This window comes from Gadus morhua, chromosome 7 (genome assembly GCF_902167405.1).
Source record: "Gadus morhua chromosome 7, gadMor3.0, whole genome shotgun sequence".
In the NCBI taxonomy this organism is placed as follows: domain Eukaryota; kingdom Metazoa; phylum Chordata; class Actinopteri; order Gadiformes; family Gadidae; genus Gadus; species Gadus morhua.
In genome coordinates, this window is record NC_044054.1 from 31,109,300 (window position 1) to 31,132,392 (window position 23,093).

The following is a 23,093-nucleotide window of genomic DNA, read 5'->3' on the forward strand; positions in this document are numbered from 1 at the left end:
AAATGCCGGCAAAGTTAAAGTCACCTGCGATGATTTACCTTAGCTGGAGCTGCTGCTGCCGGGTTAGCCATCTAGATTTTTTATTTTATTTTCACCGCGGCGTTCTTCTTCTTCGGTTACCAGAGTCCGGCAGAATTGTGGGATAGCGTAGTGACCTATCGTCCTATACTGTGGCGGTAGAACGCATTCGGAAACTTTTTGCCTAGTGCACAATGTGTACTGAGCATTCGGACGAGCTATATTTATGACGTAGTACTACAAAATGCCTGCTATATAGCAGTCAAGTATGAGTATTCTGATGCAGCCAGAGTCTTTTTTAAAGCCAGCTCTATTTCAGCACCATGGACAGCTCTCCTCAAAATCACCTTGAAACCTGGATCAATCAGTAAGTGTGATGTTCAGACAGATAGGGAATAATTAATGCAATGCTCCAGATATTTCTGCAGCCGAGGTGTGAGCTGATTCACACACGTACACACATAGCACAACACAACGCAGAACACTCTGCACCCTGAACTCACAACTCACGCACAATACACCACACAAAAGACTGTTGGAGACTGTTTCAGCGAAGGGTAGGACTAAAACAACGAGGGGAGCCATGTGGACACAACAGTGAGCTACTGAAACTGACCGTTCTTACCTGGTTCACCGACCAGAAATATCAATCAGAATACATCTCTCTCATCTGCCTCCCACAGCCTCCGTGTCTCTCCACCTCTCTCTCGCCGTCGCTCACCCTCTCCCTCTCTCTCTCCCTCTCCCTCCTCAGTACCGTTCACTCTCTCTCCCTCTCTACCTCTCTTTGTCTCACTCCCTCCCTCTCACTCTCTCTCCCTCCCTTTTATCTCTCCCCCTCTCCCTCCCTCTTTAGATTTCTTCCTCCCTCTATACCTGTCCTTTACTTCTCTCTACCCCCCTCCCGTTCTCTCTACAGCTCACTCTTTCTCTCTCTACATCCCTCCAACTCTCTCCCTCTCTCTCTTTCCACCTCTCTCCCTCCCACCCTTTCCCTTTCTCTCCCTCTCTCTCCCACCCTCTCTCTCCCTCCCTCTCTCTCTCTCCACCTCCCTCCCCCTCCCACCCTCTCTCCCTCCCTCTATCTGCCTGCTTATCTCACCATCGTGTCTGACTTCAGAATATGAATAATCTGTAAACTTCTCTCTTGGTGAAACAAGACAGCCTGGTATCAGCGGATCAGCTAGACACCCAGACGCTCTCGTCGTGAGACGTTTCGAGATATTTCCGTTGTTCCTTTAGGCAGCTGTACATACTAATGTATCACTTATAAATACATTTCATACGTGTATATGTTCTACATAATGTCTCAGCTAGCCCTCAATGAGACTTCCTGAAGAGATAAAGGTAAATACTAGAGCTGTCAAGCGATTAAAATATTTAATCGTGATTAATCGCATTAATGTCATAGTTAACTCACGATTAATCGCGTTTAATCGCAAATTATTTTTCTATGCTAAATATCCCTTGATTTTTTTGTCCCATAATTCTTCTCATTGTAATTATCTTATCAACATGGTGAAGTGCATCGGCTTGCCTTGTGCAAATGATTTTTTATTGATAACAACATTGGCATACACTGATCAAAACAGGACGATACAAAAAAAGAGCCTATAGTGCAATTAAACGACTGCTTTGAACAATTGTCATTTGAACATAGCAGTCAGGCTACTGCTTCTATTTTTTAAAAAATTTTTTTAAATAAAACAATTGCGTTAATCGTGCGTTAATTTTTTTTAACGCGTTAAAATTGGTTTGCGTTAACGCCGTTAATAACGCGTTTAACTGACAGCTCTAGTAAATACAGATTATGTAATACCAACACAAACATGAATATGCTGGCTGTCTTGGCCAGTCCACCTTTGAAAAAGAGATTTTTAACCTCAATGGGTTTTTCTCCTGGTTAAATAAAGGTTAAATAAATAAATAAATAAAATATGTAGGACATATTAAAATATCCCAAATGTGTGTGTGTTACAAACCCAAAGGGGTTGGAGAGTGTGTGTGTGTGTGTGTGTGTGTGTGTGTGTGTGTGTGTGTGTGTGTGTGTGTGTGTGTGTGTGTGTGTGTGTGTGTGTGTGTTCTCGGGGTCGCGACCTCATGACAGCGGAGTGACTCAGACCGCTTGGGGAGGGGGGCCTACGAGCCCCATAAATAGAAGCAACACACAAACACACCAAACAAACAGAACGTGTGAACCACTGAACACTTGGCGCGTTGGCCACAGCACCCCCCCCCCCCCCCCTCTCCGCCGTAACCACGGTGATAATATGAAGAGTACAACATAGCCCCGCATCCCTCTCTGTATCTGCAGCACACCTACTGCCTACAGCTATCCCATAATAAACCGGTTGTCCTTAGCAACAGACGGATCACGTAGCAGCGGATGCCTTTAGTATGCCAACTCAGCTGTCCGTGAGGAGGACGAATAAAAAATGATTCTACCAACATTTGAATGCAGACTTCAGCAAAACCCTTCCACTCAACATGTCAGAAGACATCTCTCTCCCCCTTCCTCCCCACTCCCCCCCCCCCCCCCCCCTCTCTCTCCCCCTGTCTCCCTCTTCATTTCCACGGGTGTTAACATCTTGAAGTAGTTGTTGTGGAACACACCTCTATTCGGTCGTTTAACAGACCGCTTTTATCAAGAGAGGCTCAGAGCACTCACAGGACGCGATCAGAACTCGGAAACTTTGAACTACCCTGAACATGTGATGATCAGACAGATTGTATGTGTGTGTGCGTGTGTGTGTGTGCGTGTGTGTGTGCGTGTGTGTGTGTGTGTGTGTGGCAGGGCTGTGGTGCCGTAATGGAGTGTGTATTTGTCCTTGGGTCTGACCTGCCTGCAGGCGGTGGCCCGGACCATCTGCTGACAAAGTCACGGAAACCAGACCTCGGTTCTGTGTCCTAGTCTCCAGGTTCTACCAGACCTCTGTTCTGTGTCCTAGTCTCCAGGTTCTACCAGACCTCGGTTCTGTGTCCTAGTCTCTAGGTTCTACCAGACCTCGGTTCTGTGTCCTAGTCTCCAGGTTCTACCAGACCTCGGTTCTGTGTCCTAGTCTCCAGGTTCTACCAGACCTCTGTTCTATGTCCTAGTCTCTAGGTTCTACCAGACCTCTGTTCTGTGTCCTAGTCTCCAGGTTCTACCAGACCTCTGTTCTGTGTCCTAGTCTCCAGGTTCTACCAGACCTCTGTTCTGTGTCCTAGTCTCCAGGTTCTACCAGACCTCTGTTCTGTGTCCTAGTCTCCAGGTTCTACCAGACCTCTGTTCTATGTCCTAGTCTCTAGGTTCTACCAGACCTCTGTTCTATGTCCTAGTCTCTAGGTTCTACCAGACCTCTGTTCTCTGAACATGTCCGAGTCTCCAGGTTCTACCAAACCTCTGTTCTATGTCCTAGTCTCTAGGTTCTACCAGACCTCTGTTCTATGTCCTAGTCTCTAGGTTCTACCAGACCTCTGTTCTCTGAACATGTCCTAGTCTCCAGGTTCTACCAAACCTCTGTTCTATGTCCTAGTCTCTAGGTTCTACCAGACCTCTGTTCTATGTCCTAGTCTCTAGGTTCTACCAGACCTCTGTTCTGTGTCCTAGTCCCTAGGTTCTACCAGACCTCTGTTCTATGTCCTAGTCTCTAGGTTCTACCAGACCTCTGTTCTATGTCCTCGTCTCTAGGTTCTACCAGACCTCTGTTCTGTGTCCTAGTCTCCAGGTTCTACCAGACCTCCGTTCTATGTCCTAGTCTCTAGGTTCTACCAGACCTCTGTTCTATGTCCTAGTCTCTAGGTTCTACCAGACCTCTGTTCTCTGAACATGTCCTAGTCTCCAGGTTCTACCAAACCTCTGTTCTATGTCCTAGTCTCTAGGTTCTACCAGACCTCTGTTCTATGTCCTAGTCTCTAGGTTCTACCAGACCTCTGTTCTCTGAACATGTCCTAGTCTCCAGGTTCTACCAGACCTCTGTTCTATGTCCTAGTCTCCAGGTTCTACCAGACTTCTGTTCTATGTCCTAGTCTCCAGGTTCTACCAGACCTCTGTTCTCTGAACATGTCCTAGTCTCCAGGTTCTACCAGACCTCTGTTCTATGTCCTAGTCTCCAGGTTCTACCAGACTTCTGTTCTATGTCCTAGTCTCCAGGTTCTACCAGACCTCTGTTCTATGTCCTAGTCTCCAGGTTCTACCAGACCTCTGTTCTATGTCCTAGTCTCCAGGTTCTACCAGACCTCTGTTCTATGTCCTAGTCTCCAGGTTCTACCAGACCTCTGTTCTATGTCCTAGTCTCCAGGTTCTACCAGACCTCTGTTCTATGTCCTAGTCTCTAGGTAACTGCAGACTCTCTGCAGATCAGTAGCCTCCAGCCCGATACAAGTTTCAAGCTATAAGGGAACTTCAGTGCATTATGAAGTAAGGATCTCTGCAGTCTGCTGAATTTAAAAACAACGCCGTTGCGAAAGGAAAGTGTAGCGATCTATGTCAAAGCCGTCAAAAAAGTTGAATCCCAAATCAACTGAATGTTAAAGAATCTACAGATATCTGCACAGAAGCCTATGCTCTGAGGAGAACGTGTTTCTGCTTTACATCCAACGCAATTCGGCAAGAGAGAAGACAGCGTCACCGAGTTATGTAATCTTATCCCAGCCGGGGCCAGACTGACACCTGTGGAGGACCTCTGTATGGATTTAGTTTTGCCTTCAGAGTTTCTTTTAACGACCTGCGGATCATCAGGCACTTTATCCCCGCCTCGTAAGGTGGGTCTTGTGACCCCCAGAGCAGTTTAAGGACCTAAACCAGGGAAGGTAAGAAACTCAAACATCAAACCATCTCTGAATCAATCTCTCCAGATCCTTCTGGAAGCCCTGAGGAGGTTGCCAAGGTTATTGATTAGGTTCACATAATGTCACAAAGTGAGGCTAGAAAAAACTCCAAAGGGGAACATTTTCAGAATCATCTTCGTTCTTTCTGAGGCTCACTCATATTTTTAACATTGGTCTGTTTCTAAGTAATATTTTAACTTATTTTTTAAAAGCAAAAACCTTAAAAACTGGAGTTATTCCTGATTGTTCCCAGCTCCCGCTGTAAGCACCGAGGGCCATAATTAAGTTATTTATGTGATGTTTACGTTATATTACATCTCGCTGTGCAGAGCGAAGTGCTGATGCTACACATCGCCTCTTAATTTCCTCCCTGCCAGCAAACACCATCTCTGTCTCTCCATGCTGGAGGACTGTCTCTCCACGCTAGAGGACTGTCTCTCCACAATAGAGGACTGTCTCTCTCAGCTAGAGGTCTGTCTCTCTCTCAGATAGAGGTCTGTCTCTCTCTCAGCTAGAGGACTGTCGCTCTCTCAGCTAGAGGACTTTCTCTCTCTCAGCTAGTGTCTGTCTCTCTCTCAGCTAGAGGACTGTCTCTCTCAGGCTGAGGTCTGTGTCTCTCAGCTAGAGGACTGTCTCTCTCTAAGCTAGTGTCTGTCTCTCTCTCAGCTAGTGTCTGTCTCTCTCTCAGCTAGAGGTCTGTCTCTCTCTCAGATAGAGGACTGTCTCTCTCAGGTTGAGGTCTGTCTCTCTCTCAGCTAGAGGACTGTCTCTCTCAGCTAGTGTCTGTCTCTCTCTCAGCTAGAGGTCTGTCTCTCTCTCAGCTAGAGGACTGTCTCTCTCTCAGATAGAGGACTGTCTCTCTCTCAGCTAGAGGACTGTCTCTCTCAGCTAGTGTCTGTCTCTCTCTCAGCTAGAGGACCGTCTCTCTCTCAGCTAGAGGACTGTCTCTCTCAGGTTGAGGACTGTCTCTCTCTCAGCTAGAGGTCTGTCTCTCTCTCAGGTTGAGGTCTGTCTCTCTCTCAGCTAGAGGACTGTCTCTCTCAGCTAGAGGTCTGTCTCTCTCTCAGGTTGAGGTCTGTCTCTCTCTCAGCTAGAGGACTTTCTCTCTCTCAGCTAGTGTCTGTCTCTCTCTCAGCTAGAGGACTGTCTCTCTCAGGCTGAGGTCTGTGTCTCTCAGCTAGAGGACTGTCTCTCTCTAAGCTAGTGTCTGTCTCTCTCTCAGCTAGTGTCTGTCTCTCTCTCAGCGAGAGGTCTGTCTCTCTCTCAGATAGAGGACTGTCTCTCTCAGGTTGAGGTCTGTCTCTCTCTCAGCTAGAGGACTGTCTCTCTCAGCTAGTGTCTGTCTCTCTCTCAGCTAGAGGTCTGTCTCTCTCTCAGCTAGAGGACTGTCTCTCTCTCAGATAGAGGACTGTCTCTCTCTCAGCTAGAGGACTGTCTCTCTCAGCTAGTGTCTGTCTCTCTCTCAGCTAGAGGACCGTCTCTCTCTCAGCTAGAGGACTGTCTCTCTCAGGTTGAGGACTGTCTCTCTCTCAGCTAGAGGTCTGTCTCTCTCTCAGGTTGAGGTCTGTCTCTCTCTCAGCTAGAGGACTGTCTCTCTCAGCTAGAGGTCTGTCTCTCTCTCAGGTTGAGGTCTGTCTCTCTCTCAGCTAGAGGACTGTCTCTCTCTCAGCTAGTGTCTGTCGCTCTCTCAGCTAGGGGTCTGTCTGTCCTCTGTCACTGGAGGCGGAGGTGGTGGCGCTGGACAATCCCCCCCCCTCTCTCTCCACCCTAAGGTCACGCCAGCCAATCAGATCAGGTGGCTGTTGAGAAGAACAAACGGCCCCAGATATAGAACGACGAGGAGTCGGGGGCCCCGGTGGATCTGGAGTGTGTGGGGGCTAGTGAGGGGGGTTGGGTCACGAAGAGCCACATTTACATAATCTGAACTCATTTGCATAATCTACCTTGGCCCATTCAGCTCCAGCTGGGTAATAATATTCATGATGTTATTGAATCAGCGGTTTTATCGGCGGCTGTAAGGCTAGCTGAGAGCCCAGCGGGATGTCTGGCGGCTAGCGTCATTACAGGCTTCACTGGGAAGGAGCTACGCTAGACAAGTAGCTCACATTTACGCTACTGGTTATAGCTGCGCTAGGCTAACGGCTCACAACTACGCTAGGCCTACTGATCAGAGCTACGCTAGGGCGGCCTACTTGTTATAGCTACGCTAGGCAAATCTCACAGCTATGCTAGGCCTACGGGTTATAGCATCGCTAGGCTAACTGGTCATAGCTACGCTAGGCTAACTGGTCATAGCTACGCTAGGCTAACTAGTCGTAGCTATGCTAGGATAACTAGTCATAGCTACGCTAGGCTAACTGCTCAAAACAGCCTTCTGGCTTCTGTACAATAAAATGGATTCCCCCCCCCCCCCCCCACACTCAAAGTTTGTTGAATTGTACCGAGTGCATAGTATGAATGTCCAATAAGGTTTAACAAGATTTACTCATTTTAATACTTTAGTATAACTCAACATCTCAGAGGACAGCTAAGAGGGCCTTGTCCCTCATGAATATTGAATATGAATTACAATTGATTAATATCCCCTTCTTGATCGTCTCATTCGACAAGAAGGCTGGTGTGTATTACAGGGCTTTCCTGCTGGTCTGAATATATCTTAACGTATTAAAACTGTAGTTTGTATAGCTGTGAATAAGGGCTAGCTCAGACCCAGCTAGCGTCTGTTAGCTGGGCCAGCCTCTTTACCTGCTGATGTATTTCCACAGTGAGCGTTCAGGGAGTCATGAGGTCTAATGTACATCCGTTGAGCAGATGTCTCGTTAACTTCACCTTTCTACCATAGTCTGTCCACCACTCAGTCCCGTGTTCCTCTGTTTGTGAGCAGATTGTCGATGTCGAGTCTTGATGCTCACAGATTAACAGACGGGCTCGGCTCCTTGGAACCCTGCCTTTCGCTTTTTATTTGTGACGAACTAAACTCCCATACATTTAGATCGATGACTGAAGGGCGGTTTCGATGTGTGTACATGCAGCGTGTCACTTCCTGTCACATCCCTCCTTCTTTTGACCAATCGTGTTGCTCGAGGGACGCGGGACCTTTCGCTTGTTTAGAGTTCATTGAAGTTATCATGGAAGTATAGTAATTTATTTCGGAAATTTGGAACCACACTTTGGAACCACAAAAGATCGTCGTTTATAGATATGCTTGAAAGACTACTAAGACTTATTTTCGTTTTCAAACCTTTTATACGACAATTCAGATTTTGTACGTGAAGTTTGAAACTCCTTCAATGTGAGTTGAGACCTGGCCTGTCGGTGCTGAGGCCCCTCCTCTTCCTGCCTCAGGCTTCGGCATCCTGCAGGCCATCATGGAGTCGGCGGTGGCCAGCAACTGGCAGGTGACGGCGCGCTCCGTGGGCAACATGGCCGACCCGGTGGAGTACCGGCGCATCATCGAGGAGATGGACCGGCGCCAGGAGAAACGCTTCCTCATCGACTGTGAGGTGGGCCGCATCAGCGCCATCCTGGAGCAGGTACTGCAATACTGTATACTGTAGTATTCAGTACTTATACTGTAATACTAATACAGTACTTTATACTGTAATACTGTGAGGTGGGCCGCATCAGCGCCATCCTGGAGCAGGTACTGCAATACTGTATACTGTAGTACACAGTACCTATACTGTAATACTAATACTGTACTTTATACTGTAATACTGTGAGGTGGGCCGCATCGGCGCCATCCTGGAGCAGGTACTGCAATACTGTATACTGTAGTACACAGTACTTATACTGTAATACTAATACAGTACTTTATACTGTAATACTAATACACAGTACTTTATACTGTAATACTAATACAGTACTTTATACTGTAATACTGTGAGGTGGGCCGCATCAGCGCCAGCCTGGAGCAGGTACTGCAATACTGTATACTGTAGTACTCAGTACTTATACTGTAATACTAATACAGTACTTTATACTGTAATACTAATACACAGTACTTTATACTGTAATACTAATACACAGTACTTTATACTGTAATACTAATACAGTACTTTATACTGTAATACACAGTACTTTATACTGTAATACTGTGAGGTGGGCCGCATCAGTGCCATCCTGGAGCAGGTACTGCAATACTGTATACTGTAATTCACTGTACTTTATACTGTAATACTAATACTGTACTTTATACTGTAATACTAATACACAGTACTTTATACTGTAATACACTGTACTTTATACTGTAATACACTGTACTTTAAACTGTAATACTGTGAGGTGGGCCGCATCAGCGCCATTCTGGAGCAGGTACTTATACTGTAATACTAATAGAGGGTACTTTACTGTAATGCACGGTATTTATACTGTAATACACAGTACTTTATGCTGTAATACACAGTGCTTAATACACCACTATGTCCAATACTCTATACTGGAGCAGGTACACAGTTCTTCTCTGGAGAGAGGGAAATTTGAATAACTACTTTGTGTCTGTGTGCTGCCAGCAGATCTGTAACCATTAATCACAGCCACATTCTAACCCTCTGCTTTTTGCTGACTATGCGTGTGTGTTTGTGTGTCTGTGTGTCCATTTGTGCTAATGCATGTGTGTGTGTGTGTGTGTGTGTGTGTGTGTGTGTGTGTGTGTGTGTGTGTGTGTGTGTGTGTGTGTGTGTGAATCTGCATGCGTGCTTGTGCGTGTGTATAGTGTGTGTGTTTTTGGATCTCTGCACGTGTGTGTGTGTGTATGTATGCGTGCGTGTTAAACCAATCCAACATTCTCACTAACGGCCAATCTAACAATCAATCGGTGACCCCTGACCCCCTTACTGTGACCTATGACCCTAACAAAGACAACAAGGGCTTGTCCAATCAGAATGGGCGTATTTCCCACCTTGTCGTCCCGCCTGCATCCATCCAGATGCGTCGGTTCTCTCGAGGAGGGCCTGTTCACGTGGCCGGTGACGTCATCAGTCACTGTTTAATGTGCTGCTGGTGGAAGTAGGACACTCTGTCCCACAACAGACACACAATGACCCCTCTATAAATAGCTCGTGAGCAGCCTCCTTACCCCTCACTGGAATCCACCGGCCACCATCTTGGACGGGGCAATTGGTTTCCTTGTGTTTTAGTGACTCCCCACCACTCTAAACTCCTCTCCCCCGTGAGACACGAAGAGTAAGACATCTTTAAAGGGGGCCAGTAAAACGTTGGACTGCAGACAGGAGGGACGGTCCAAAGCCAATGGACGCGGGCGTGCCAACAGCAAAACAAAGAGTGAAGCAAATGAAAAGCAAGGAAAGAAGCGGTCAGTTCCTCCTGTAGGGTGTGCTCAGCGGGACGGGAGCCAAACCGACTAGAGCTGAGGCTGAGCACAAGCAGAGCATAGGATCAGTACCAGAGCAGCTACAAATTAAAAGCGCCATGCAACGCATACGTTAAATACCAGAGCAGCTTCAAATTAAAAGCGCCATGCAACGCATACGTTAAATACCAGAGCAGCTACAAATTAAAAGCGTCATGCAACGCATACATACAATACCAGCGCAGCTACAAATTAAAAGTGCCACGCAAAGATATTTCTTATAAAAAGCAGCTGGACAGAGTGCACAGTATCAGTAGGAACCAGAAACATTTAGCTCTCTGTTACAGGAAACCATCATTAATCCCCCTACTTAGAGTGGGTCATATGCCCTTTATCGGTTTGTCAGTAACTGAAGCAGATTGACGGGTACTAGAAGTATTAACTAGAACTGGGCTGAGAGGCACAGAGGGAGGCAACGGGATGGGGAACGGAGAGAGAACACCGAGATACAGCGAGAGAGAAGGTGATGGAGAATGAGACAGGACAGACAGAAGGTAAATGGAACAGTAGATCTAGCCTCTGCCATTATAAGATGCTGTCCCCCAGCCTCTACCAGGTTTAGAGGCTGACCATCAGCCTCTACCAGGTTTAGAGGCTGATGGTCAGCCTCTAAACCTGGTAGAGGCTGATGATCAGCCTCTACCAGGTTAGAGGCTGATGATCATCCTCTACCAGGTTAGAGGCTGTCCATCAGCCTCTACCAGGTTTAGAGGCTGTCCATCAGCCTCTATGTTTAGATCCCACAGTGGCATCCCGGTATTGGTTGAATTAGCATACAGTGATGAAGGAGAGGTTGCGGCCGTGAAAACATACCCAGGAATGATTGACGGGTTATTATGGGATGGTAGGGTTCAGGCACGCTGAGCAAGGCAGGCAGACAGCGGACAAGGGGAATCTAACCCAGAACCTCTCGGAGGGGGGTCAAACACACCGTCGGCTAGGCTGATTTATAGCTTGTCGATGCGTACTGAAGGAACAGACACACACACCACAGAAACACACGCTGGTATATTGTGATGGAACTGGTTAACACCGGGTGTCCGTCTTAATTAATCTCTCTCTCTCTCTCTCTCTCTCTCTCTCTCTCTCTCTCTCTCTCTCTCTCTCTCTCTCTCTTTCTCTCTCTCTCTCTCTCTCTCTCTCTCTCTCTCATCCTTAAACCCCCTCCATCTCTGATGTTTGACATTTGGAGAAAACCCCCTAAGACCAGGAGAGATCCCAGATCTGGTTTCCTCGCGGCCCACATCACCGGGTCCGAGTGAACGGAGGGTTCGACCCGTGTAAGGGCCGCCCGTCCTGTGAGCCCCTCGTTGGGACAGGACCTCTCGTCCTCCACCTGGTGTCATCAAAGCTCTGAACTGAATCACACTCTCCATACAGCCGGCCATACCTTGGGTCCGACTCTTAATTAGCGGTTCCCTTTTTTTTTCCGTTTCTAAGTGTTCAGGCTTTGGTGGTTTTCATTTGGCAGTTGAACAGACGCTGGGGCGTAGCGTGGCGGTGGCGGCGGCGGCGCGGAGCCCGCCCCTCCCCGGCCCTGCTGAGCTGGGGGCTCGCCATGCCTCCCGTCTCCAGCGAGGCTGAAACTGGAGCATCCACGAGCTAAAAATATTTGTTAGCCAACACAGCTTTAAAAATAAGTACAGCCATGATACAGAGTTCAATCTCAGAACTGAGCTAGCGTTGTGACTGTCGTTCGCTCTGTTGAGGCTAGCACAAGCTAGTGTAGTTCAACCTATTAACGCCCTCCACCGGGAGGCCCTCCTCCAGCAGGAGACCTTCCTCCATCAGGAGGCCCTCCTCCACCACGAGGCCCTCCCTCTTCCACCATGAGGCCCTCCCTCCTCCACCACGAGGCCCTCCCTCCTCCACCACGAGGCCCTCCCTCCTCCACCACGAGGCCCTCCCTCCTCCACCAGGAGGCCCTCCCTCCTCCACCACGAGGCCCTCCCTCCTCCACCACCAGGAGGCCCTCCTCCACCAGGAGGCCCTCCCTCCTCCACCACGAGGCCCTCCCTCCTCCACCAGGAGGCCCTCCCTCCTCCACCAGGAGGCCCTCTCTCCTCCTCCACCAGGAGGCCCTCTCTCCTCCAGCACCAGGAGGCCTGCTCGCCCTCCAGGCTGTGGGGGAACATTAAAGCAGGACGGAGTGGAGGTGTGGAGGAGAGCTCTCTGAGGAGATGATGTGATCCAGGGATCAGCAGGAGATGATCATAATGCAGCAGAAGGATTCCTCCTCTGGTTCTCCATCCCTCTCTCTCTCCGCCCCGTCACCCCCCTCCCCCCACCCTCTCCCTGTCTCCCACACAGCAGGTTTAACAGTGTGTGGTTGTCCTTCCAGGTTATGTCCAGCGTGCTGTGGGTTCTGATCTCTCTCTCTCTCTCTCTCTCTCTCTCTCTCTCTCTCTCTCTCTCTCTCTCTCTCTCTCTCTCTCTCTCTCTCTCTCTCTCTCTCTCTCCTCGGACAACCCTCTCTTTCCCCCCTCTCTCTCTTTCTCCCCCCTCTCTCTCTTTCTCCCCCCTCTCTCTCTCTCCCCCCTCTCTCTTCTCTCTCTCTCTCTCTCTCTCTCTCTCTCTCTCTCCCCCCCCCCCCCCCTCTCTTTCTCCCCCCCCCTCTCTCTCTCTGCCTCTCCCTCCCCCTCTCCCCCTCTCCCTCTCTCTCTAGGTGGTGGTCCTGGGGAAGAACGGCAGGGGATACCACTACATCCTGGCTAACCTGGTGAGTGCAAGCAAGCACATCACATCGCTTAACGCAAGACACACAGAGCCCCTGAACAGTCCAATCGATGCGATCGATACTGAGGGGGCCACAAACAAGTTAGCATGCTGTGCTTGTAACTACTCAGATTCCGATTACCTCGCAGGCCACCCTGTAGCTTAGCACGTTGCCTAGCGTGACAGGGAGCTTTTCCCTCAGACGCTTTTATTTGAAAAAAGTCAAAGAAAAGTGAATCAGTTCAGTGAGGGAATCAATTATTCAGGATGAGGCCGATCAGACCGGTTTGATGCACTCAGAAGCATCCAATCGGGGGCGAGATGCGTTTGAGAGGAGCAAGGGGCCGGTATAAATAGACCCCGGCTCAGACTACCCTGACCAGCGCGCTTTCTGAATCAATCAGACCACAAGCCTTGCTATGAAGCCAGCTCCAGAAGACGTGGAGGAGCACTGTTGACGTAACCTAGATCTTCAGAATAGGCCGTATATTAAAGATTTGTCCCAAGATTTAAAAAGAGAGACAACAACAACAACACCAAGCACCAACTTCCTTTCATCTAAGTCCAACTGGCCTGAAACCAAATTATACTTCCTTAATAATGAGATTTTCATCAAAATCAAGTGTTTTAATGAGAGTTAAAAATCTCCATCAGACCTCCACATGAATCTAACCTTTAATGTCCTGAAACCTTCAGTGGGGACAAATGGTGTGCTTTACTCCCTGTGGTGTTCGCTAAAGGTTGGAAGAACTCCTTTAGCGATGGTGAAAGTAAGACGGGCATGGGTTGATGAACGTACGACTAAAACATCTAAGAGGCACATTGCGAGAAATGTAAATAAAAGCATAAGAAGGCGTATGAATGTCAATGAATATAAATGAATATGTACAACAATCAATACACTAGAGCTCTCAAACCTTTAAACAGAAAGCTGCATCAAAAATCAAACAACCGAACGAACGACCGAACGAACATGCGAGAGAGCGAGAGAGAGACTCTACTCACCCAGAGGTTCAAACCGGAGCTTATCAGCAACTGGTCCTGGCCCAGGGAGGGCCGCCATCCTCTGCTAGATCCCTCCTCCTCCTCCTCCTCCTCCTCCTCTTCCTCCTCCTCCTCCTCCTCTTCCTCTGCCCCTCTGCCCCAGAGGTCTCCTCCTCCCCCCCCTCCTCCTCCTCCTCCTCCTCCTCCCCCCCTCCCCCTCCTCTTCCTCCTCCCCCCCACTGCCCCAGAGGCCTCCACCCACTGCTAGCCTCCTAGATCAGCTGACCCTCAGCTGGGGGCCTGGCTCCGTGACGTCATCCATGATGATTCAACCTCCCCGAGGTTAACATTAACCTCTCACTCAGCAGACACTGAAAGAGGAGCCGCGGCGTTACGGGCTGGTAGGGGTCGGGGGTCATCTCGCTCTGGGGTGCCTTACAGGTAGGCTGAGGACATTGGGGAGCAAACCAAGAACCATCCGCCTGGGAGTCAAACACCCTGACCAGTGGAAACCCACCAGCCCTGTTTAAACCCGTACCACCACTACCTACGCCATTCCCCCGCATCCCATTGACCTAAAACCGAATCCATCAAACAAACGGCGTTTTCATATCCATGTCCGCAGTGGAGGACCCATCACTGTCCTAACGCCACGAGTGAGGTTAAATGGGGCATTATATATTAAAAGATCGCGTTAAATATTCAACATGGGCACCGGCGTGTGGCTCTTCCCCGACTCGACCTGTCAAAACCGCTTCAATGAGACGGAACCGACGTGATATTCATCCTGCAAGGCTAATGAAGGTACAAGGCGCAGGTATCGTTTATACATAGAGGAGGTTATTCAGCCATCGAGGACGACCCTGCTGCCACTCTCTGTGTTCTTCAGCCATTAAGGACGGCAGCTCTCGACTGAAGGTTGACCTATATTATTAAATACTATTCAAGGTGTCCTGCGCTCTTCTCTCTGCTGGTGAGAATGATATTTATATTAAAATGAAGTACAAATTAAATACAAAGTCTGTATGAAATATATCTGCAGGGCTTGTCCAACGTGTTATGTGGTACTACAGTATCTAGTACTACATTATGTAGTACTCCAGCTTGTATCATCATGGTCTGTACTCTACAGGGCGTGTCCAACAGGGTATGCAGTGCTCCAGTATGTACAAGTATATCATTACTATGGTCTGTTCTCTGCAGGGTGTGTCCAACATGAGTCTGGACCGCGTGGTCTCTGGAGGAGCCAACATCACGGGCTTCCAGATCATCAGCCCAGAGAACCCCATCGTCCAGCAGTTCGTCCAGCGCTGGGAGAAGCTGGACGAGAGGGAGTTCCCCGAGTCCCGCAGCGCCCCCCTCAAGGTACAACACCAGGACACACTCTATACTAGATATACTCTACACTCTATATAAACTACATCTATAAGCTGGATGATAGGGAGTCCCGGAGCCCTCCACTCAAGGTACGACACCCCTGCGTACTGATATTTACTCTATACTAGATATACTCTATATTAAATATACGATATATAAACTATATCTAGAAGCTGGACGAGAGGGATTTCCCTGAGTCCCGGAGCGATCAAGGTTTACACGCCACGTACTCTACCTCTATATACTAGTATATACTGTAATGAATTGTTTGTAGTGTAGTATACACACTACATGCATATATTGTCCATGCACAATATCTATATCTATATACATATATGTATATATACAAACAATACTATATATATACTCTACCTAAGGATTGGAAGCTGGAAGTGTCCTCTTCAGGAGGCATTAGTTGCGTTAGGTGTAGTAGGTGTAGTAGGTGTAGATCGTGTATTTATTGATTTGGTGAGGGGAGGTGATGGCGAGGTGTTGTTAAGAGCGTTATTATTTCATGTCTCATTACCATGACTTCAATCTTTATGAGATGGAATGCTTTTTTAGAAAAATTAAATCCGTCCATCTGGGTCTCCGAGCGTTGGTAAATAATACGTCCCAGCTCGGAGCTCGAAACACGTTGCCACGGCAACGGCGCAACAAGCACGAAGGAGGCTGCCGCGTTGCACGGCAACAACTTTTGTATTTCCTCTGGGCTGTCTTATTGGTCTATTTTCTGTCCGTCCCTCTGTCTGCCTCTCCATCTGTCTGTCGGCCTGTCTTCTGTCCTTCCATCTTTCTGTCTGTCTGTCCCTATGTCCGTCGTTCCAATTGTCCCTCTGTCGGTCTGTCCCTCCATTTCTCCGTCTGTCTGTACCTCCACCTGTCTCTCTGTCCCCCCGTCTCTCTCTGTCTGTCTGTCCTTCCATCTCTCCGTCTGTCCCTCCTCTCTCTCTCTTTCCGTCCCTCCGTCTGTCCCTCCGTCTCTCCGTCTGTCTCTCTCTCTGTCCCTCCCTCTGTCTCTCCATCTGTCTGGCTGTCTCTGTGTCTGTCCCGTCTCTCCGTCTGTCCCTCCCTCCGTCCCTCTCTCCGTCTGTCTGTCTGTCTGTCTGTCCCTCCCTCCGTCCGTCCCTCTCTCCGTCTGTCCCTCCCTCCGTCCCTCTCTCCGTCCGTCCCTCTCTCCTTCTGTCTGTCTGTCTCTGTCCCTCCGTCTGTCCCTCTCTCCGTCCCTCTCTCCGTCTGTCTGTCTGTCTGTCTGTCCCTCCGTCTGTCCCTCCCTCCGTCCCTCTCTCCGTCTGTCCCTCCCTCCGTCTGTCAGTACACGTCTGCCCTGACCCACGACGCGGTGCTGGTGCTGTCGGAGGCCTTTCGGTACCTGCGGCGGCAGCGGGTGGACGTGTCCCGGAGGGGCAGCGCCGGGGACTGCCTGGCCAACCCCGCCGTGCCCTGGAGCCAGGGCATCGACATCGAGAGGGCCCTCAAGATGGTAGCTTGTCTCTAAAGGCTCTTGTTGTGTTGGGGTTGATTGTGTCTGCGTCATGTTGTTGTAGTTTAGTATGTGTTGTTGTTGTACTTTATTTTGTCTGTGTCTTAGTTTTGGTCTGTGCGTCGTTATAGTTCGTGTTTATGTGTGTGTTGTTGTAGTTTATGTCTGTGTGTTGTTGTAGTTTATAATGTCTGTGTGTTGTTGTAGTTTATGTCTGTGTGTTGTTGTAGTTTGCGTCCATGTGTGTGTAGTTGTAGTTGGTGTCCGTGTGTTGTTGTAGTTTATAATGTCTGTGTTGTTGTAGTTTATGTCTGTGTGTTGTTGAAGTTTGCGTCCATGTGTGTGTAGTTGTAGTTTGTGTCCGTGTGTTGTTGTGGTTTATAATGTCCGTGTGTTGTTGTAGTTTATGTCTGTGTGTTGTTGTAGTTTATGTCTGTGTGTTGTTGTAGGTTGTGTCCATGTGCATGTAGTTGTAGTTTGTTTCCGTGTGTTGTTGTGGTTTATAATGTATGTGTGGTGTTGTATATTTTTAAAGGTTATTTTGTGTGTAAGGGTTGCTGTAGTTTGATTGCAATGTGGTCAGGTTGCTGTGTTGGAGTTAGGTCTAACGTTCTGGTCTGTGTTGAAGGTTGGTCCTAACGGTTTCTGGTCTGTGTTGTAGGTTGGTTCTAAAGGGTTCTCGTCACTGTGTTGTAGGTTGGTTCTAAAAGATTCTGTGTTCTGTGTTTCAGGTACAGGTGACGGGCATGACAGGGAACATCCAGTTCGATACGTTCGGCCGTAGAACCAACTTCACCATCGACGTGTACGAGATGAAGCTCGGAGGAGCGAGGAAGGTAGGCGGCGACCAGGTCATGTTATGGTATCCATCTGGTCTTTAGGTCTTGTTATGGTATCCATCTGGTCTTTAGGCCATGTTATGGTATCCATCTGGTCTTTAGGCCATGTTATGGTATCCATCTGGTCTTTAGGCCATGTTATGGTATCCATCTTGTCTTTAGGTCATGTTATGGTATCCATCTGGTCTTTAGGCCATGTTATGGTATCCATCTGGTCTTTAGGCCATGTTATGGTATCCATCTGGTCTTTAGGCCATGTTATGGTATCCATCTGGTCTTTAGGCCATGTTATGGTATCCATCTGGTCTTTAGGCCATGTTATGGTATCCATCTTGTCTTTAGGTCATGTTATGGTATCCATCTGGTCTTTAGGCCATGTTATGGTATCCATCTGGTCTTTAGGTCATGTTATGGTATCCATCTGGTCTTTAGGCCATGTTATGGTATCCATCTGGTCTTTAGGTCATGTTATGGTATCCATCTTGTCTTTAGGTCATGTTATGGTATCCATCTGGTCTTTAGGCCATGTTATGGTATCCATCTTGTCTTTAGGTCATGTTATGGTATCCATCTTGTCTTTAGGTCATGTTATGGTATCCATCTGGTCTTTAGGCCATGTTATGGTATCCATCTTGTCTTTAGGTCATGTTATGGTATCCATCTGGTCTTTAGGCCATGTTATGGTATCCATCTTGTCTTTAGGTCATGTTATGGTATCCATCTGGTCTTTAGGCCATGTTATGGTATCCATCTTGTCTTTAGGCCATGTTATGGTATCCATCTTGTCTTTAGGCCATGTTATGGTATCCATCTGGTCTTTAGGCCATGTTATGGTATCCATCTTGTCTTTAGGTCATGTTATGGTATCCATCTTGTCTTTAGGTCACGTTATGGTATCCATCTTGTCTTTAGGTCATGTTATGGTATCCATCTTGTCTTTAGGTCATGTTATGGTATCCATCTTGTCTTTAGGTCATGTTATGGTATCCGTCTTATCTTTAGGTCATGTTATGGTATCCATCTTGTCTTTAGGTCATGTTATGGTATCCATCTTGTGTTTAGGTCATGTTTTGGGATGTTGTCTTATGTTTAGGTATATAATGGGATGTTATCTTGTTTAAGTCACGTTCCATGTTTGGTGTTATGGCATGTTATGTTATAGTTTATTAGTGTCACAGTATAAACGTATATATATATAGATATAGATATATAAGTATGCGTCATAGAATGTCCCTGATGGAATATTCAATGTGTTCTGATAAAAAAAAGAAGCTTAACAAATGCCGTTAGACTCAATGCAGACACTCAATACAAATATACAATCATTCTAAGTGAGACAAGGGGTCAAGCACCACTTGCCCGAGACAGCGCCCCCTGGGGTCCAGTGTGGGTCTGCACCAGAGTGAGTACTGGGGGTGTCCATGCTGACACCAGGAGAAAGGATAGGATTACATTTTGTATTCAAATAGATTCAATATGATAATAGAAACTAACTGGAGGTAGTGTTGGAGCACAGGGCAGCATTTTTGTTACTCATGTTATGCTTCATTTCGAAAAACTATTTAAAAACTAGCCTTGAATTATAATTGGTTTTATTTATAATTTAGTGAGGGGCTGAGGAACCGGTCGAGTTGTACTCCCACATATCAGTGCACTGCTTTATAGACGTTTGATGATCAACCAAACAAATGGCACGAGCAGTAGTGAATACGGTTAGAAACATGAACAGCTAGCCTTAGTACTGCGGTATTGATCCGTCTGGTCGGACAGAGCCGTCCGCCCTCTTGTCCCTGGTCTCTACGGTTACCCATCCCCCCCCCCCCGCCTGCGGTCGCGTGTTCCCGTGGGAATGTGTTCCCGTGGCGGCATGTTCCCGTGGTGACCTCTAATCCCTTTGGTAACCTGTGTTCCCGTGGTGCCCTGTGTTCCCGTGGTAACCTGTATTCCTGTGGTTACTGTGTTCCTAGTTCCTATGGTATCCTGTGTTCCCGTGGTTACTGTGTTCCTATGGTATCCTGTGTTCCTGTGGTTACAGTGTTCCTGTGATAACTGTGTTCCCGTGGTGACCTGTGTTTTCCCGTGGGAACAGTGTTCTTGTGTAAACTGTGTTCCCGTGGTAACTGTGTTCCTGTGGTAACTGTGTTCCTGTTGTGACATGTATTCCCGTGGTGACATGTATTCCCGTGGTAACAGTGTTCCTGTGGTTACTGTGTTCCCGTGGTGACCTGTATTCCCGTGGTAACTGTGTTCCTATGGTATCCTGTGTTCCTTTGGTGACCTTTGTTCCCGTGGGAACAGTGTTCTTGTGTAAACTGTGTTCCCGTGGTAACTGTGTTCCTATGGCAGCGTGTTCCCGTTGTGACCCATGTTCCCGTGGTAACGCGTGTCTCTGTGCTTTCAGATGGGCTACTGGAACGAGTACGAGAAGTTTGTGTACATAGTGGACCCCCAGGTCACCAATGAGTCCTCCTCTGTGGAAAACCGAACAATTGTGGTCACTACTATTATGGTACACTTTCCAGGCTGCTTTTAAAAATCTCCCGCCAAAAGTTTTCTGCCCCTCAGGGTCGAGGCTCCGGCCTTCTGTCCCGAGAGGGTAGAACAGGTTTACCGGCTGCTTTCCATCCACTCACTACACGTTGAAACAGTCGGACGAGTGTTTCGAGTGTACCCGTGTGGATGCCAAAGCACTTTACATTTCTGTTTAGCAGTGGCCTGTCGTAGTAGTGACATCACAATAACGGCCTTGGTAATATGATAGCTGTGTGTAGACTCCATCTTGTTCACGTTCAGTGCATACGTAAGTACAAAACAAACAGCTTCCCTCTCATTGGGTAAGAGGTCAGTGACAGCAGAGACGGATACAGCTTACAACCAATCAGGAGAGAGTAGGTTTCCACCGGTAGTCTTTTGGGTTTCACAACATCCGGTTGGATCCCAGTCTGTGTTCGGTAATTTGTAAGGTGAACACAGACGCTGTGCCTGAACACAATCATCTTCTCCATCACGGTCGTGTTAAATGTAAGACAGGGTACGCCCTACCTTACACTTAAAGCCCACGACCTCACACTCCTTCTGCCTCTGCCCAACATGTCTCATCTTGGGTAAATTCAGAACGTCATCCACCATCGTGTAGCCTGACATCCATGAGCCATCGTCCCGTGAGTTGGTCACCAGCAGGAAACTAGGAGCCAGAGTTTCCTAGTTTCGGAGATTATTATTTGAAAGCATAATTCCATCACCCATGCGTGTTTGAAACCATAGAATATGTCAAGAAGCTGTTTAGGCTCTTGGCCACATTGATTCATGTCTGATTTTTCCATCAGCTGTTTTACATCAAAGAGATAAGGACAGAGTAGAACTGGATAGAATAGAGCCGGATAGAATAGAACTGGATAGAAGAGGCAATATCAAGGGAAGTGCTTTTGCGGTTAATTAGACAAAGAAAAAAGCACCAGATTCTGATAATTTATAGCATATACGGAAATGATGCAAGTCATCTAATGTAATTATTTTCAGCCTCCCCCCCCCCCCCCCCCTGTGATATTATACAACGTAGCATTAGATATCGATATATTAGCTATCTGCAGATTGATTTTCAGTATTTCTTCAAACACACACACTGTTGAGTTCCAAGCAGACTCTCTGCGGTCACTGATGACACCTGATGAACTGGAAGGTGACCCCCCCCCAGCCTGCCTCTCCCTCCCCCTCCCCCCTCCCGCCTGCCTCCCCCTCCCTCCCCCGTCCTCCCCCAACCCGTCCAATGCGCAGAGACGCAACTGTACCCCGGCTCCCCCCTGGCTTTATACTTCTCTTATACCTGTTGACACCTGCCTGACATCTAAGCCGCCTGTAGCCCCTCCCAGCCGACAGTACCCCCTCCCAGAAGCTTCAAATAGCCCCTCCCACAAACCAGAACCCCCTCCCATCTGCATACGCTCCTCTCATTAGCCAGGAGCCCCTCCCCTTAGCCAGTAGCCCCCCCCCCCATCCACCAGAAAGGCCCCTTTAAACAGATGCCCCTCCCCCCTAGCCTGAAGCCCCTCCCCCTAGCCAGCAGCCCCCTTCTATTGACCAGAAGCCCCTCCCCCCAGCCAGGAGCACTCCTCATTAGCATAATCCCCCCCCCCCTAGACTGAAGCCTCTCCTTTAAACCAGAAGTCCCTCCCCCTAGCCAGGAGCCCCTCCTTTAAACCAGAAGCCCATCCCCCTAGCCAGGAGCACTCAACATTAGCATAAGCTCCTCCCATTAGCCAGAGCCCCTCCCCCTAGACTGAAGCCCCTCCTTTAAAGCAGAAGTCCCTCCCCCTAGCCAGGAGCCCCTCCTTTAAACCAGAAGCCCATCCCCCTAGCCAGGAGCACTCAACATTAGCATAAGCTCCTCCCATTAGCCAGAGCCCCTCCCCCTAGCCAGGAGCCCCTCTTTTAAACCAGAAGCCCCTCCCCCTAGGCAGAAGCCTTGTTAACTGTATTGGTATAATGAAAGGTATATATACACCCACGGTGATCCTGGCCCTCAGCCCTAAAGGACCAGAAGGAGGACCTCCCCCGACCCAGGGGGAGAGACCTCGAGAAGGACCCCCCCACCTGACACACCTTGCTGTTTGTTTTGCTTCTTGGTGACCCATCCATCCCATCCGTCTGCACGCCAACCCGCTCGTCCGTGCACTCTTCACGTGCACTCGTCACGTGCACCGTCACAAGCGCGCACCGTGCTCCGTGTATGTCTAACACGCGTGTGATTGGCAGGAAGCGCCGTACGTCATGTACAAGAGAAACTTTATGCAGCTGGACGGGAACGACCGGTACGAGGGCTACTGCGTCGACCTGGCGTCAGAGATCGCCAAGCACGTGGGGATACGCTACAAGCTGTCCATCGTGTCCGACGGCAAGTACGGCGCCCGGGACCCCGAGACGCGCACCTGGAACGGGATGGTGGGTGAGCTGGTGTACGGGGTGAGTACCGATCTGGGGGTCCCCTCCACACGCCGGCCCATTCCGTTTTCTAAAGGTCCCTCCAAAGACAAACCAACTTCCTGAACGCCAAAGGAGATTTAATCTTCCTTTTTTTCCCTGACACCTGTGAGAGTAGCCTTTAAATCATACTTTGAATGCTGGAAGACGAGTTATTTTACGCTTGCAATGAAACTGCCCGGTAATAAATGGTCCTCTGCCTCTTGTGTTTCACATTATCGGGTTAAAATAAACTGCCTCAGTTCCCCGGTGCCGGGACAGCAGTGCAGGTGAAACTTGCACTGCTGTCTTAGGATAAAGATGAATCTCCGGCGGCGAGGTCTTTGTCTCTCGCAGGCTGAATCCCCCGTCAGGGAACAGTTTGTGATCTCAGTCTTCCTCTTCCCGCTCAGACAAAAGACCTCCGATCACAAAGATGATGTGACTCAACTTTCTCTTTCATTCCTCTGCCTTTCAAATCCGCTCCAATCAACTCCATTTCAGCGCGCGATAATACTTCTCTCCAAAACACAGAGCCTTC

At 48.5% G+C, this 23,093-nt stretch overlaps 1 protein-coding gene across 5 annotated transcripts in view; it reads left to right on the forward strand.

The window, feature by feature from the left end:
• The window catches only part of gria3a (glutamate receptor, ionotropic, AMPA 3a), a 61,294-nt gene that overhangs the window by 17,422 nt on the left and 20,779 nt on the right, over positions 1 to 23,093 (forward strand). For all 5 annotated transcript variants that reach the window (XR_003977255.1, XR_003977256.1, XM_030360268.1 and 2 more), the window contains exons 4-10: positions 8,173 to 8,360; positions 12,864 to 12,917; positions 15,101 to 15,262; positions 16,590 to 16,757; positions 17,489 to 17,593; positions 19,998 to 20,105; positions 22,349 to 22,555. Coding sequence is in view for 3 of the 5 variants with exons in the window: in XM_030360268.1 (XP_030216128.1) it covers positions 8,173 to 8,360; positions 12,864 to 12,917; positions 15,101 to 15,262; positions 16,590 to 16,757; positions 17,489 to 17,593; positions 19,998 to 20,105; positions 22,349 to 22,555 (992 nt within the window). In the remaining 2 variants the exon portion in view is untranslated. The remainder of the gene's footprint in view (positions 1 to 8,172; positions 8,361 to 12,863; positions 12,918 to 15,100; positions 15,263 to 16,589; positions 16,758 to 17,488; positions 17,594 to 19,997; positions 20,106 to 22,348; positions 22,556 to 23,093) is intronic.